This window comes from Pituophis catenifer, unplaced genomic scaffold, assembly GCF_029215685.1.
Source record: "Pituophis catenifer annectens isolate HBS135680 unplaced genomic scaffold, rPitCat1.0.hap2 SCAF_2, whole genome shotgun sequence".
In the NCBI taxonomy this organism is placed as follows: Eukaryota; Metazoa; Chordata; class Lepidosauria; order Squamata; family Colubridae; genus Pituophis; species Pituophis catenifer.
Window position 1 is genome coordinate 131970143 of NW_027256882.1, and position 13904 is coordinate 131984046.

At 38.8% G+C, this 13904-nt stretch overlaps 1 protein-coding gene across 1 annotated transcript; it reads right to left on the minus strand.

Annotated features, from left to right (window-relative positions):
- Nucleotides 1-1760: 1760 nt before the first annotated feature.
- ZACN (zinc activated ion channel) lies at nt 1761-12971 on the minus strand. Its single transcript, XM_070934412.1, has 8 exons — nt 12908-12971; nt 12064-12224; nt 10973-11017; nt 8558-8664; nt 6470-6639; nt 5262-5386; nt 4667-4871; nt 1761-1951 (listed from the first exon to the last, which is right to left on the minus strand). Exons 1-8 carry the CDS (start codon nt 12969-12971, stop codon nt 1761-1763), a joined length of 1068 nt encoding a protein of 355 aa, XP_070790513.1.
- Between the last annotated feature and the right edge of the window lie 933 nt (nt 12972-13904).

Genomic DNA, 13904 nt, shown 5'->3' on the forward strand with positions numbered 1-13904 from the left:
TGGAGTACCAAATAATCTATTAAAATTAGTTTAAATAGTTAGCAGTAACTTGTAAAGTACAGATAGTGCTTGACTTACAACAGTTCATTTAGTGACCGTTCAAAGTTACAATGGCAACTGAAAAAAGGGATTTATGATCGTTTTTCACAGTTACGACCTTTGAAACATCCTGAAACATCATCATGTGATCAACATTCAGATGCTTGGCAACTGGTTCACACTTATGGCCGTTGCTGTATCCCAAAGTCATGTGATCCCCTTTTGCGACCTTCTGACAAGCAAAGTCAATGGTTCACTTAACAATCGTGTTACTCACTTTACAACTGCAGTGATGCACTTAACAACTGAGGCAAGAAAGGTCGTAAAATGGGGCACAACTCACTTAACAAATGTCTCACTTAACAACAGAAATGTTGGGCTGAATTGTGGGTCACAGGTCGAGGACTACCTGTGTACCAGGTGTGAGCCATTGGAAAATAAAAGTTATTTTTTATTTAAAACAAGCAAATTGTGTACATATAGATATATAAACATTTTAGCTGGATACTTAGCATAAATTGCATATTATTCTCCATGGTCCCACTTGATTTCACCTAAATAAATTTCTCCAGGAGGTTTCTTGGGTGCACATTTCCATAGATACCAGAGCCCTGCTAACAGGAGGTGAAACAGAAGAACCAGGCCTAAGAAGATGAAGCAGAAGAGCCTGTCCAAAGTGCTAGAAATAGATTTGAGATATGGCGACCCTTCATTTGTTCCACAATTTGCTGGTCAAAAGAGAAAAAGGTACCAGGTGAATTTGTGGCTTGCCAATTCAAAATCAAAGAAGCAGAATTTGAGATCCACTCAAACATTATTTGAAGTATTCTGAATGATCATGAGGGAATATACAACTGCTACTTGATGAACAGAATTAAAACACAGGTTACATACATTTCATTATACTGTACATCATTTCCAATATTTAGATCTAAAAGCTTAGACATTTGGGTCCAATAAACGGTAACAAAGATTAAAAAAAAAAAAGTAGGCTCTGCAAAATTCTTGATGTAGGAGTTATTCACTTGGTGAGAGATGTCTTTTCTTTGTCGTTTCTTGTTAGATAAGAGAGAGACTCCCACTTTATTTTGAAGTTTAAGGAATATACTGGCTGGGTACAAGCTGAGTCACCCTCTCTTACTTTTACTGATGCACCCTGCCTTGTATCATCATAGTGAAATCTGAGGAAAAGGAATGGTCTATCTACCCCTATTGCTGCCCTGTTATTCCAGCTACAGCTTCATAGCTTAATTTTAAAGCACCAAGTATTAAAATAATTGATTCTTAGTTTAAATAATTTAAATAGCACTACTTTCAGCATCAAAAATCTAGTAATTTCCAGGTTTTAAGAAGTCTTTAGATGGTAGACCATTCATTACTGCTAAGATTTATAGCAATAGCACTAGCAATAGCACTTAGACTTATATACTGCTTCATAGTGCTTTTACAGCCCTCTCTAAGCGGTTTACAGAGTCAGCATATTGCCCCCAACAATCTGGGTCCTCATTTTACTGACCTCAAAAAGATGGAAGGCTGAGTCAACCTTTTGCTGGTGAGATTTGAACTGTCAAATTGCAGGCAGGCACCAGGCAGCAGAAGTAGCCTGCAGTGCTGCACTCTAACCACTGTGCCATCTTGGCTCTTATGACATTGTGCTGAAGCTTCCTCATCACCTTAATTATGAAATGTTACAGTTTCCTCCCCCTCCCTGTATATCTTATTTACTTGCCTTTTGCCTTAAGATCCTTTGCATGTTCTAATTGGCCATTCGATGCTGTAGATGTTCCCTTCTTTTTTGGTTTAAATCCATAATTCAGACAAAGTTTTGCATTATCAGTGACCAGCTTCTGCACCAAAATAGTTTCAGTTGTGCTAAGGAATAGTAATATGAGAAGGCCAGTGTAGTAATAACCTAAGACATTATTGGAAGAAGAAAGAAGTTAAAGGCATTAGTGATGGGTACCCTTAGCCTTTGCTTTATGTTACTGCTTTACGTTACTGATAAAGTGTGTGCTGAAATTAGGCTAGTACCTTAATCTATAAATTCAGATTAGGATGAATGTTAGGGTTAGTGTTAGGGTTCCTTGAAACTATACTACAGTTAAGTGTGGTGAGTGGTAAGAGTTATTTATTTATGAAATTTGTTTGCCGTTCATCTCACTTGCAAGGTGACTCTGGGCAGCTTACAAAATCATAATAAATATCTATATACAAATGTGTAAAATCATGGTAAAATCAGAATAAAATACAAATTATAATTAAAACTAAGGGATGGCGAGGAAAGGAGCAGAACATACAGGGGGAGGAGGTGGGAGTTGCTATTAGTCGATCAAGGTGTTGGTGATCACCTTTAAAGTGCTCCATGGCTTAGGGCCAGGGTACTTACGGGACCGCCTTCTGCCACCAATTGCCTCCCACCGGCCAGTTCGCTCCCACAGAGAGGGCCTCCTCAGGGTGTCGTCAGCCAGACAATGTCGGCTGGCGACCCCCAGGGGGAGAGCCTTCTCTGTGATGGCGCCTACCCTCTGGAACAATCTACCCCCAGAGATACGAGTGATCCCAGACCTCCGGACTTTTCGTCGGGCCCTTAAAACCTATTTCTTTCAGTTAGTCGGGCTGGCCTGATTTTATATTGGTTTTTAAAATCGATACTGATTTTAATTGAAATGTTTTAAATTATGGGCCAAACTTTATTTAATTATTTTAAAACTATTTTAACTTTTGTGTACAAATGTTTTATTTTTGGCTGTTCACCGCCCTGAATCCGAAAGGAGAAGGGCGGTATAGAAATTTAAATAATAAATAAATAAAAAAATAAACCACCTACAGTGTGATACTCCCCCATTGGGGCCCCAATCCAACTGACAAAGTCAGGTCTTCAGCAGTGGTGGGATTCAAATTTTTTTAATACTGGTTCTGTGGGCGTGGCTGGGTGGGCGTGGCAGGGGAAGGATACTGTAAAATCTCCATTTCCACTCCACTCCAGGGGAAGGTTACTGCAAAATCCCCCTTTCCTCCCGATCAGATGGGACTCGGGAGGCAGAGAATAGATGCGGGCAGGGTCATTCAGAAGTGGTATTTACTAGTTCTCCGAACTACTCAAAATTTCCGCTTCAGTTCTCTAGAACTGGTCAGAACCAGCTGAATACCACCTCTGGTCTTCAGGCTCTTGTGGAAGGTCAGGAGGGTGGGAGACAATCTCACTTCAGGGGGCAAGATGTTCTAAAGGCCCAGGGCCCCAGCAGATGACACCAGAGTAAATTATTATTATTATTATTATTATTATTATTATTATTATTATTAATTGAATTTATATTTTCATTTGTAAATGAAAAAGGGGGATGGGAGGGGGGAAAAGAAGATAATAAGACTAAATGTACAATTATTATGATAATACTGATAGATAGAATAAATCTGAAAAGAAATTGAAAGAAAGTATATACTATTAGAATACAGGAGCTGCTTGGATACCAAACAAGGAGAATATTCCACAGCAAAGAAGATAGAAAGGAGAGAGGAGTAGAGGAGTAGAGGGTAGGAAGAGGAGAGGGAGGGAGAAGAATGGAAGAAAGGGAAAAGGAGAGGAAGGAAGGATAGGGGACAGGAGTAGGAAAGAAGGTGAGAAAGGGGGAAAGAAGAGAGGAGCGAGGGAAAGGAAGGGGAAGTAGGATGAGGTAGGAGAGGAGGAAGGAGAAAGTAGGAGAGGAGAGGAGGGAGGGAAGGGAAAGAAGAGAAGAAGAAGGGTTGTTGCGAAATGAGGGAAGAAAGGGTAGAAGAGCAACTCTGAATGTAATTAAAATGCCTTATTTTAATGCTTTCTTTAAGGAAAACATGTATATGTAGGATTAATTATGTATAAGAAAATGTACATTTTATGTTATGTGTATAAGAAATAAAGCTGAAAAACTTTTCAAAAAAAAAAAAGGTGGAAGACAATCTCACTTCAGGGGGCAAGATGTTCCAAAGGACCAGGGCCCTAGCAGAGAAGGATCTTCTCCTGGACCCCACCAGTTGGAATTCCTTGACTGACAAGATACGCAGCATGGGGATAGGTCCAGCGGGCCTGTCACATAGGGGTAAGATGATTCCTCAAGTAATATGGATCCTTGCCATGCAGGGTTTTATAGATAATAATCTTCCACCTAGAAGCAAACCGGCAGCCAGTGCAGCTCGCAGAACAGTGATGTAACATGGGCCATTCTAAGGGCCCCCAAAACTGCCCATGCTCCCACATTCTGCACCAGTTGAAGCTTCCAAAAGCTCTTCAAGTAGAGCTCATTGCAGTAATCCAAGCATGAGATGACAAGGGCTTGAATCGCTGAGCACAGAAATTCCTGATACAGGAAAGGCTGTAAGTAGTGCACAACCCAAATTTGTGCAGAAGCTCTATTAGCTGAGACTGTCACCTGCTCTTCAAGCAGGAGTTGTGAGCAGAGGTGGGCGGCATATGAACTAACAACTGGTTTGCCCCAGCACCAAAAATGTGAGTGCGCATTTATAATCTTATCATTAGAGGAATATTTTTTTCTGGATGTTATTTTAATCTATTAGATAAAGCAGACAAAACTTTCCAGTTGACATATTTGGGTCACTTGCTGCTTGACATCTTTTTGCTTGTACAACTTACTGAGCAGAGGATTACAGGAGGCTGATTCTGGCAGGGAATCAATAAAAGAAGAATAGAAGACTAGATATGCCAAAAGCAAAGTGATCATGTATGACAATCTGTCTTGGAGACGGATAAAGAAGCCACAGAGATCCGCTATCTCAACTGCAAGGCTTGGCAATACTGAGGAAAGGAGAACTCGCATTCCTGTGTTTTTTAGATTTATCTGAAAAAGAAGCCAGACGTCATGGTAAAAGGAAGAAATAATTCAAGTTTCACCAGAAGTGCATTTGTTGGGCATTGATAAAGCACAGTGCTAAGCCTAAATATGGTTTGTTTGCTTCGGTTAAACACAGCATTCAAATTCAGCCACTATGATTGTAAATCATGGGTTATATTTTTTCATGAAATGAAGCCACCCAACTATAATGTTTTTATTGTTATGAGGGTGGGAGGGAGGGAGACTCCCAAGAAATCTTCCCATTGTTAATATCCATTTCAAAGGCAGACAGAACATCTATATGCATCATCAGTCCAGTCAGCTAGAAGAATAGGCCCTGACTGAGATGCCACTAAGGTACTTTTAAAAAAATTACAATGCAAGTGATATTCTTACCATGACCGCAAAATAAGGCTCGGCCTTATTCCTTTGGCTTGTAATGTTCACGCTTGTGATGAGATATTCACGATTTAAATTTAGAATTTCATTTGAAATGGAGGTGCTGAATTCCAGGTCACTGACTTGAAAGAATAATTTAAAAGAATTTGAAAAATCATAATCTTATTCATCGTAAAAAGCTGATATAGTATTTACTAAGACAAACTAATGTATGAGTCAACCATATTAGAAGCCATCGGGGAAAAGAAATGCCATAGATAAGAAAAGGGTCGAGTAATAGCAGAGTTTAGAATAAATGGTTATTGTTTAGAAGAGCAGAGTTGCTGCTACTAGATACTGAGACTTGGAATTACTACAATTTAGCAACCGAATATAAACCTTGTGCTCAATATCCTTTCAGTGGAGATTGTGTATAAACTGATAATAGGAACTGGACATTTTGTACAGCAGCTCCACATAAATGATGCTGACAATGTGCCTAATGGCACATTAGTGGACAATGTCAGATGGTTTTCATTCACTGGCTTATGTATTCAGATTTTTGTATAAGTAAATATTACTTTAATATTACCTATTAAAATTATACATTTTAATGTAGAAGCCATGCAAATTGACCAAGCAATGTTTATTATCTCCCATTTTTAAACTCAGTGGCAATTGGCAATATTAAGCAGGACATATCATAAATAATTCTATCAATGTTATTCATAGGGGTACATTGTGCCTTCATAACCAGCCATATCACATTCACCCAAATCAACAACTATCATTCATAAAAACTTTAATTAGAACTATGTGCGGTGCTAGCAGAAATAAAACATGCAAAGAACCTTGTTAACTATATCCAAAATTTACTTAAGAAGAAACTATATGAGCCGTGGTGGCGCAGTGGTTAGAGTGTAGTACTGCAGGCTACTTCTTCTGACTGCCAGCTGACTGCAATTTGGCAGTTCAAATCTCACCAGACTCAAGGTTGACTCTTCCATCCTTTTGAGGTGGGTAAAATGAGGACCCAGATTGTTGGGGGCAATATGCTGACTCTGTAAACCGCTTAGAGTTGGCTGCAAAGCACTGTAAAGCAGTATATAAGTCTAAATGTTATTGCTATTGCTATAGATGATTTGACTTGAGGTTTGAATGGAGTTCTGTACAGTACACAACAACCAATTTCCTTATGTTATTTATGTATGCAGACTTTTGCCTACCTTTGCTGTCCAGTGAGAAAAAGTTCAAAAAGCACTCGCTGCTATCTAATGGGTAATAGAAGAGGTCAAAGTTGCAGTTGCTATCAATGCGAAGAGCAAGTTGAAATTCTATTTTCCCATCACTATGAAGTACCACATTAGGGGATCCCACTCTCCATGTTACATCAAACCTTTAATTAAAGAAATGTGACATGAACAAAAGCTAATGTTGCTTTTCACAATTTTGTTATCTTCTAGAATGTTGAGAACAATTTCTCACTTTCAAATTAGAAAAAAATTATCTTCTTATTAAAATTCTCAAACTACCATTGTTTACTGTAGAAAGGCTGGGATTATATAGAAAAATTAGACTAGACTAGACTAGACTAGACTAGACTAGACTAGACTAGACTAGACTAGAATAGAATAGAATAGAATAGAATAGAATAGAATAGAATAGAATAGAATAGAATAACAGAGTCGGAAGGGACCTTGGAGGTCTTCTAGTCCAACCCCCTGCTTAGGCAGGAAACTCTACACCACTTCAGACAAGTGGTTATTCAATCTCTTCTTAAAAACTTCTAGTGTTGGAGCATTCACAACTTCTGGAGGCAAGTTGTTCCACTGATTAATTGTTCTAACTGGTTCTATATGACATATGGAAACCAGTTTGGTCTATTGATTAAGGTACCTGGCTGGAAACCTGGAGATCAGGAGTTCAAATCCTGCCATGTAAACTCTCTGGCTTTGGGCCAATTGTTCTCTCTTAGCCCAACCCATCTCAAAGGATTGTTGAAATAAGCCAATGGCAATCTACAAATAGTCCCCAGGTTACAACAGCAATTGGGACCAGAAACTCTGTTCTTAAGCAAAGTAGTCATAAAGTGCAACATCATGTGACTGTACTACTTAAACATGGTTGACATTAAACAAGAAACACATGGTCATTAAACAAGGAACTCAAGTGATCATGATTTCTGACTTCCTACCAGCTTCTCCATTGCCTGTGAGAACCTGGCAAGAAACATCAGAAATGTGGCTGCAGGGACACTACGAAGTCCAGAACTCTGAGGAGCCATCATAAGTCCCCCTTATTCAGCACCATTATAAATCTGAATAGTCTCTGAACAATTGGTTGTAACCTGAGGATTACCTCTACCTCTGTGTTGCTTCCCAGAAAATTATACCACCTGAATGTATCCGAAAGTCCTGTGTAACTGAAAGGAGGGTATATTGGTACTGGAATAAGCTTCTAAGGTAATTTGGTCACAGCCTGCTCTGTGCATGCTATTTATTTCTCTGCCACAGAACAGTTACAAAGACTTACAAGTTATTTAAGTCTTGCATAGTCCCCTATTATTTTGAAAAGGGGGGAAATAGCTATGTTGGTAGGAATTGATACAGAGTGCCCTTCTGATCCAGAGGAAGTCCACAGGGCTGTTCAAAATCTTCTTAATACATTTTAATCCAGACAGAGACCTATAAGAAGCACCATCCTTTATTATAAACAACAGCTGAGTGGTAATGTTGCCACAAGAATATTGAATAGATTCCTGATTTTAGTCTTCAGGAAACTTGTGCCAAATTGTGCCCCTATAGTTGTGTTTTCCTTTATGAGCTATACATGGAGTTTCATTCAATGGTGTCTACTGGCAGATTCAAATGTGAGCTTCTTGACTCCCAACTAAATCTAACATTCGGTTGTAATAAAGTATAATAAAAACAATCATGCTCATTACTCTTAGTTTTGCAAATACACTCTAAAGTCTTTTCTTTCCTACACTTAGTTTATTTATTTTGTCTCTCAATGAGTCTTGTAAATATGCATTAAAAGTTAGGAGAGAAAGTGAGGAAGTATAATATCCTATCCAAATATAAAGGTGAGATTGGATTGGATTGGATGATGTTAATTTTGCTAAAAGATCAGACACATGGGTCTTGTGATCAAATGCTGGGGAATAGGTAGCCTACTATTAGCTACACTACCACCAACTGGCTCTTTTACAGGTAGAGTGTTGAAATAGATGTGTCTCGTGTCTGTGTCATCCTACAGGGCATCATTCTTCCAATGTGTCTTATTATGGACACTGTTATTTTAATGCTACTTACGCTTCTTGAACCATATAGGATGGAGTCCAGACTGAATTCCAAGGCACAGTGACAGTGCTGAAGGGGAATTCCTCCTCATCCCAAGCCAGTCTTTCATTATACCATGACTGAGAGATTCATTAAGAGAAAATATTAGTCTTCATTCTCACATTTCCCATTCCCAGCATTGATGATGTTAAAATTTAAGCCACCCTTTTCCAGCTTGGCCATCCTGCAGACATTAGGGAAAATGACTTTATAGGCATTATGCTGAAGGCCCACGATTAGGATTAAAGGTTTAAAGGGATCAATTTGTATGAGCAATGAGAGCTCCCTTTTGAGTTAGCAATGTATGCTGGATAAACAATCATAGACAATCTTTTCATGGGTGTTAGGATGAAGTTAGTGTTAAGAGAAGGAAAAGATGAGCAGAAGTCTAAATGCATGATAGATATTGTCTGAGAATTTTAGGCAAGCTCAGTTGCCATAGTTACTTCTCCCATTTCCCATGATCAGTGATTTGTGGGCCTAAGATTTTTCCGTAATGAGTTTTCTGCCCATTTTCTCTGCCCAAAGTACAGCTCCCAGAATACCCCAGGGGAAAATAAATTATGATTGAGCCAATATGTTTGCAATATACTCTGAAGGAGAAGAAAAGCCCACAGTGTTTTTAATGCATGAGCTGTTTGAGGATCAGATTTTAAGAAAGTTAACTATCCGATGGTTAGAAAGGAATGAATTCACCTAGAAATGGATACTGGAAAAAACTGCATGGGATGCACCAAAACAAATAACCAACCAAACAAACAAACATTTTATTCACAATTTCTAAGCTACACTTTCCAGGCTACACAAATCAGAATGTAGTCACTTTTCAAATTATGCATTTTTCCGAATGCGGTGTAATTTTGGGCTAAAAACTTTATACTGCAGGAAAATGTGCTCTTGGCACTTATTATTCGATACATAGTTTATCGCAAATGGTTTGTACGCCTTCATCTACTCTTTTCTTTATATCTTACATTCCATTGCAATTTGCACATATTTACCAGGATGCAAGAAGAAAAAAATAGGATTAGAACAGGAGTGTCAAATTCAAGGCTCAGGGGCCAGATCCCGCCCGGGGGGCACTTAGATCTGCCCCATGGGGCCATCCTGGAAACAGCGAAGGACTGGCCCTCAGTGCTTCTGCCAGTGGAAAATGGGCTCCCGAGTTCCGTTTTTGGCTGCCATGGCCTCCTGCAAACCTCTGCCAGTGAAAATGGAGTTCGGGAGCCTGTTTTCGCTGGCAGAGCGCTCAGGGCTACCACAGGCGCCCCTGGCACAAGTGATGTCAAGCTGGCCACGCCCATCCTGGCCACATCCACCCCAGTTCCCTGAGGTCAAACACAACTCTGATGTGGTCCTCAATGAAATTGAGTTTGACACCCCTGGATTAGAATGTTCTTATCTTTTGTTCACAACACACTTGTATAACACTTTCAAGTTCAGGGTTGCCTGTGGGTTACGAGTGTTATGCCAAGGACTAGACCAGAGGTGGGTTTCAGCAGGTTCTGACCAGTTCTGGAGAACCGGTAGCGGAAATTTTGAGTAGTTCGGAGAACCGGTAGTGAAAATTCTGACTAGCCATACCCCTATCTATTCTCTGCCTCCCAAGTCCCAGCTGATCAGGAGGAAATGGGGATTTTGCAGTAACCTTCCCCTGGATTGGGGAGGGAATGGAAATTTTATAGCATCCTTCCCCTGCCACGCCCACCAAGCCCCACCCATCAAACCATGCCACGCCCACAGAACAGTAGTAAAAAAATTTGAAACCCACCCCTAGACTAAACACAAAAAATGATTCCAAAATAAAGAAGTGGGTGGCGTCAGGCCAAAAAAAAATGTTTCCCTTTGCATCCACTCCTCATTTAGAAACTACCTTGATAAGCAACCATTTGCAAATACAAATAATAATAAAATAGTATTATATAATAGAATAGGTTGCTCTGATAAAAAACACTTAAACTCTCCCTGGTATAGCTGACGGAGGTAGGCTTAGAGGTTAATATATCTACTTAATATGTAAGCAGCCTGGGTTCAAATCCCAGAAGGGTATGGCTAGTTGATGAGAGCTGAATAGCTTGAAATAGGTCTATCCCTTTCCCTCTCAGTCATGAGTTCAATTAATGACCATTTCACTTAATGAACTAATTGTGAGAATAAAACAGTTGCTAAATGAGGAGAGGGTATAATCCAAATGTACTTGACATGCAATGAATATAGTTTATCATGCATGGTGTAATTTTCCCCTTTCTGTCATGTTAAAATTAACAATTTGACACCAACATTTTATGGTTTTTAAACAAAATTTGGATTTTCATGCTGCACACACTGCTTTAGGCCTTCCTTGTCTCTCTTCCCAATTACTGCATTTAAAAAAAAATTAAGCATTACCTGATTTAGGACCAGAACAGATGTGAGGGTGTATTTCAAGATGTCCTAGTGGAAGAATAATTCATGGTCATTTTCCTTTCATTTGTTTATACAAACACATTGAATTTTCTTTTGGAAAACCCATAATAAAATGCAAAATGGAATTGAATGGAATGGAACAGAATGGAAAGGAATAATTTTCAAATACTAAGGTTCCAAAAAGAAAAGAAAAAGCTATTATTTTAAAGATTGGCCAAGGTACTGTATTGTTCAGATATGATTTTTATTCTACAGACAGAATATCTTATTTATTGACAATTTTTGTAACACAGAGTTCATTGCCTGTCTAGCTGTTTTCTTCCCTCAGCACTTGCTCAAAGCAAGAAAAGCCACTTTCCTTTGAATTCAACGGAATTACTGGAATTATTAGATTCTGCAACTCATACATGTGTCCAAGATGTTCCCTTACATTTCTTCCGAATGTATTCCTTGCCACCAATTCTCACAGGTCATCTCTCACTATGAAAACAATATTGTGAAATGTAAGGAATGCAGGAAGGGAAATGGTATTAACTTCTCTCTTTGTAGAGTCGGATGAAGGGCTCTCTGTGACTTCACAGCTGAGGAAGCAGAGAAACTCCAGGGAACTGGGTACAAAGTGCAAACTCCATACCTACCAGCCAGCTTGAAGAGAGTAAAGTCTTCCATTAATGATTGATTATGCTCTTCGTAAGTTATAATATTGACATCACCAAGTTGATTGTGCTAGGAATCTCAGCATAGATCAATAAAAGTATTACATGGTTGAGACTTATGAAATCAATGAACTGACACTCTCATAATGTTTTAGCTGTTACCGCTTCTTCCTCTGTCTCTCAGAGAGAGAGAGAGAGAGAGAGAGAGAGGGAGGGAGGGAGGGAGGGAGGGACGGACAGACAGACAGACAGACAGACCCAAACACACATACAGAGACATACACACAACAAAAAACACTCTTTAATTCCCCATTGGAACTAGGAGCAATTTAAACCCATAGTAAGCCCCTATTTTCTTTTGGAGCAGAGTGCTTAGTTAATGACAATTTACGAATATTTAAATTTTACCATACATACCACATCTAGCACATTAGACATAATCACTGTGATATTCACTAGAAGGGGGCCATTTCCAGTTTTGTGGGTCTGATATACAGCATTTGTACCAAATAATGATTTAAATAGTTTTTCTTCCAAAGAAGCAGAGGAATCTTGCCAGGTTATCTGAAGTGAGGTTGCTAGAAGCAAAGCACAAAATTCCCATTTTAGATCAAAGGTTCTCACAGTATGCTGCAGTTCAAATCAACACCAACATTTGTGTTGCAACAGAAAGATGTTCATGTTTAGTTCTCGTTAAATCCCATCTCTAAACCAAGTATGGTATAGGATGGTGGTCACCTTAGTACCTAAGTAAAATTCAAGAGCCAGTTTGGTTTAGTGGTTAATGCATCAGGCTAGAAAGAAAGAGAATATGAATTCTATTCCTGCCTCAGGCATGACAGTCATCTAGGTCAGGGTTCCCCAATCCCCGGGCCATGGACCGATCCCGGCCCAAGGCCTGTTAGGAATCGGGCCACACAGTTGGAGGTGAACAGGGGGCGAATGAGTGAAATCGAAACCATCCCCCCCATGGAAAAATGGTTTTCTATGAAACTGATCCCTGGTGCCAAAAAGATTGGGGACAGCTGATCTAGGTAACATTGGGCCAGTCACTCTCTCTCTCTCTCAGTCCAACCTACCATGTAGTGTTGTTGCTGTGGAGAAAATAGGAGGAGAGAGGAGCATTAGGTATGACAGTCACCTTGAGTTAATTATAAAATAATAAAGGCAGCAATCATGAAATTGTGAAATTAATCAATCAATAATCATCCTGGTCAACTGCTACAGAGGAGGGTAGGGCATGTGAGTTCTTTGTCTCTACCTTGATTATCAGAACCATCACTGACATCAAATGAACTCTGTTTAGGATCCAGTAGGGGTTTCATCCACATCAGATATGTTTCCCCCCACCCATCTTGACCTCAATAACTCTTCATCAAGAGAAAGAATAAATGCTGATTCCAATTTGTCAAACCACAAGTAATCGTAAACTGTGGGGTTTCTGTAGAATCTCCTCCACATTTTCTTTTACTCACATGTAAGGAAAGCCATTCTCTAGGTCCAAATGAGATCATTTTTATTGGCTATTTCCAAGGCTAAATTTTGCACATGCCTATAAATTACATCAATGGACAAGAAATCAGAAACTTATTACTCTGAACATATTTTCAAAAAAAGGAAAGATGTACCCTACCTAGCAATAGGAAAAGATAAGTCATGTTGATTCTTGCTCTCTTCATTTCTTTTTTGGCCACGAGAACAGGCTTTAATGTAATTCCAGATCTTGATGTACAATTGTTACTGATTTCATTTGGGATTATGAGAATTGTAGTCCAGTATACCTTGAAAGCACCAGGTTAGGAATGGATGTTGTAAAATTAATATGAATTCATAGATATTTCAGGAAATTTGGATTATCCTTCTCTATGGCATTCCTAGCATGTAAAGGTATGCTATACATAATAAGCATCATAATAATATGATTATAATACTCATATTATACCTGTATATACAATTGGCCTAAGATAGTCTTGCAAATTGTTTTCTACTGATGATAGAAAATAAGTATATTGCCAAATGTCCTAGAAACATGGAGATTCACAGATTAGTATTATAATTTATTCTGTTCTTTTTGTTAAGGCAATGGTAATCTAATAATTTCCTTGCTATTAAAAAGTATATTCAAAACAACATTTCATACTACATTTTAAATCTTAAATTAATAATACAAAATAGTATCTGAAGAAGAATGAAATTCTTAAAAAGTATCCAGTGAGTCATCAGGAATGCTTGTAAGAAAAAATTATTTAGCAGACAAA

What these genes read in the sequence shown, in the direction of transcription:
- ZACN (XM_070934412.1), bottom strand. Translation starts at nt 12,971, where the DNA reads ATGAAACCCCTACTGGATCCTAAACAGAGTTCATTTGATGTCAGTGAT. An exon ending in TGTCTAATGTGCTAGATGTG is followed by an intron (nt 11,018 to 12,063) that starts GTATGTATGGTA and finishes TTCTTCCACTAG; the next exon opens with GACATCTTGAAATACACCCT. An exon ending in TCCTATATGGTTCAAGAAGC is followed by an intron (nt 6,640 to 8,557) that starts GTAAGTAGCATT and finishes CTTTAATTAAAG; the next exon opens with GTTTGATGTAACATGGAGAG.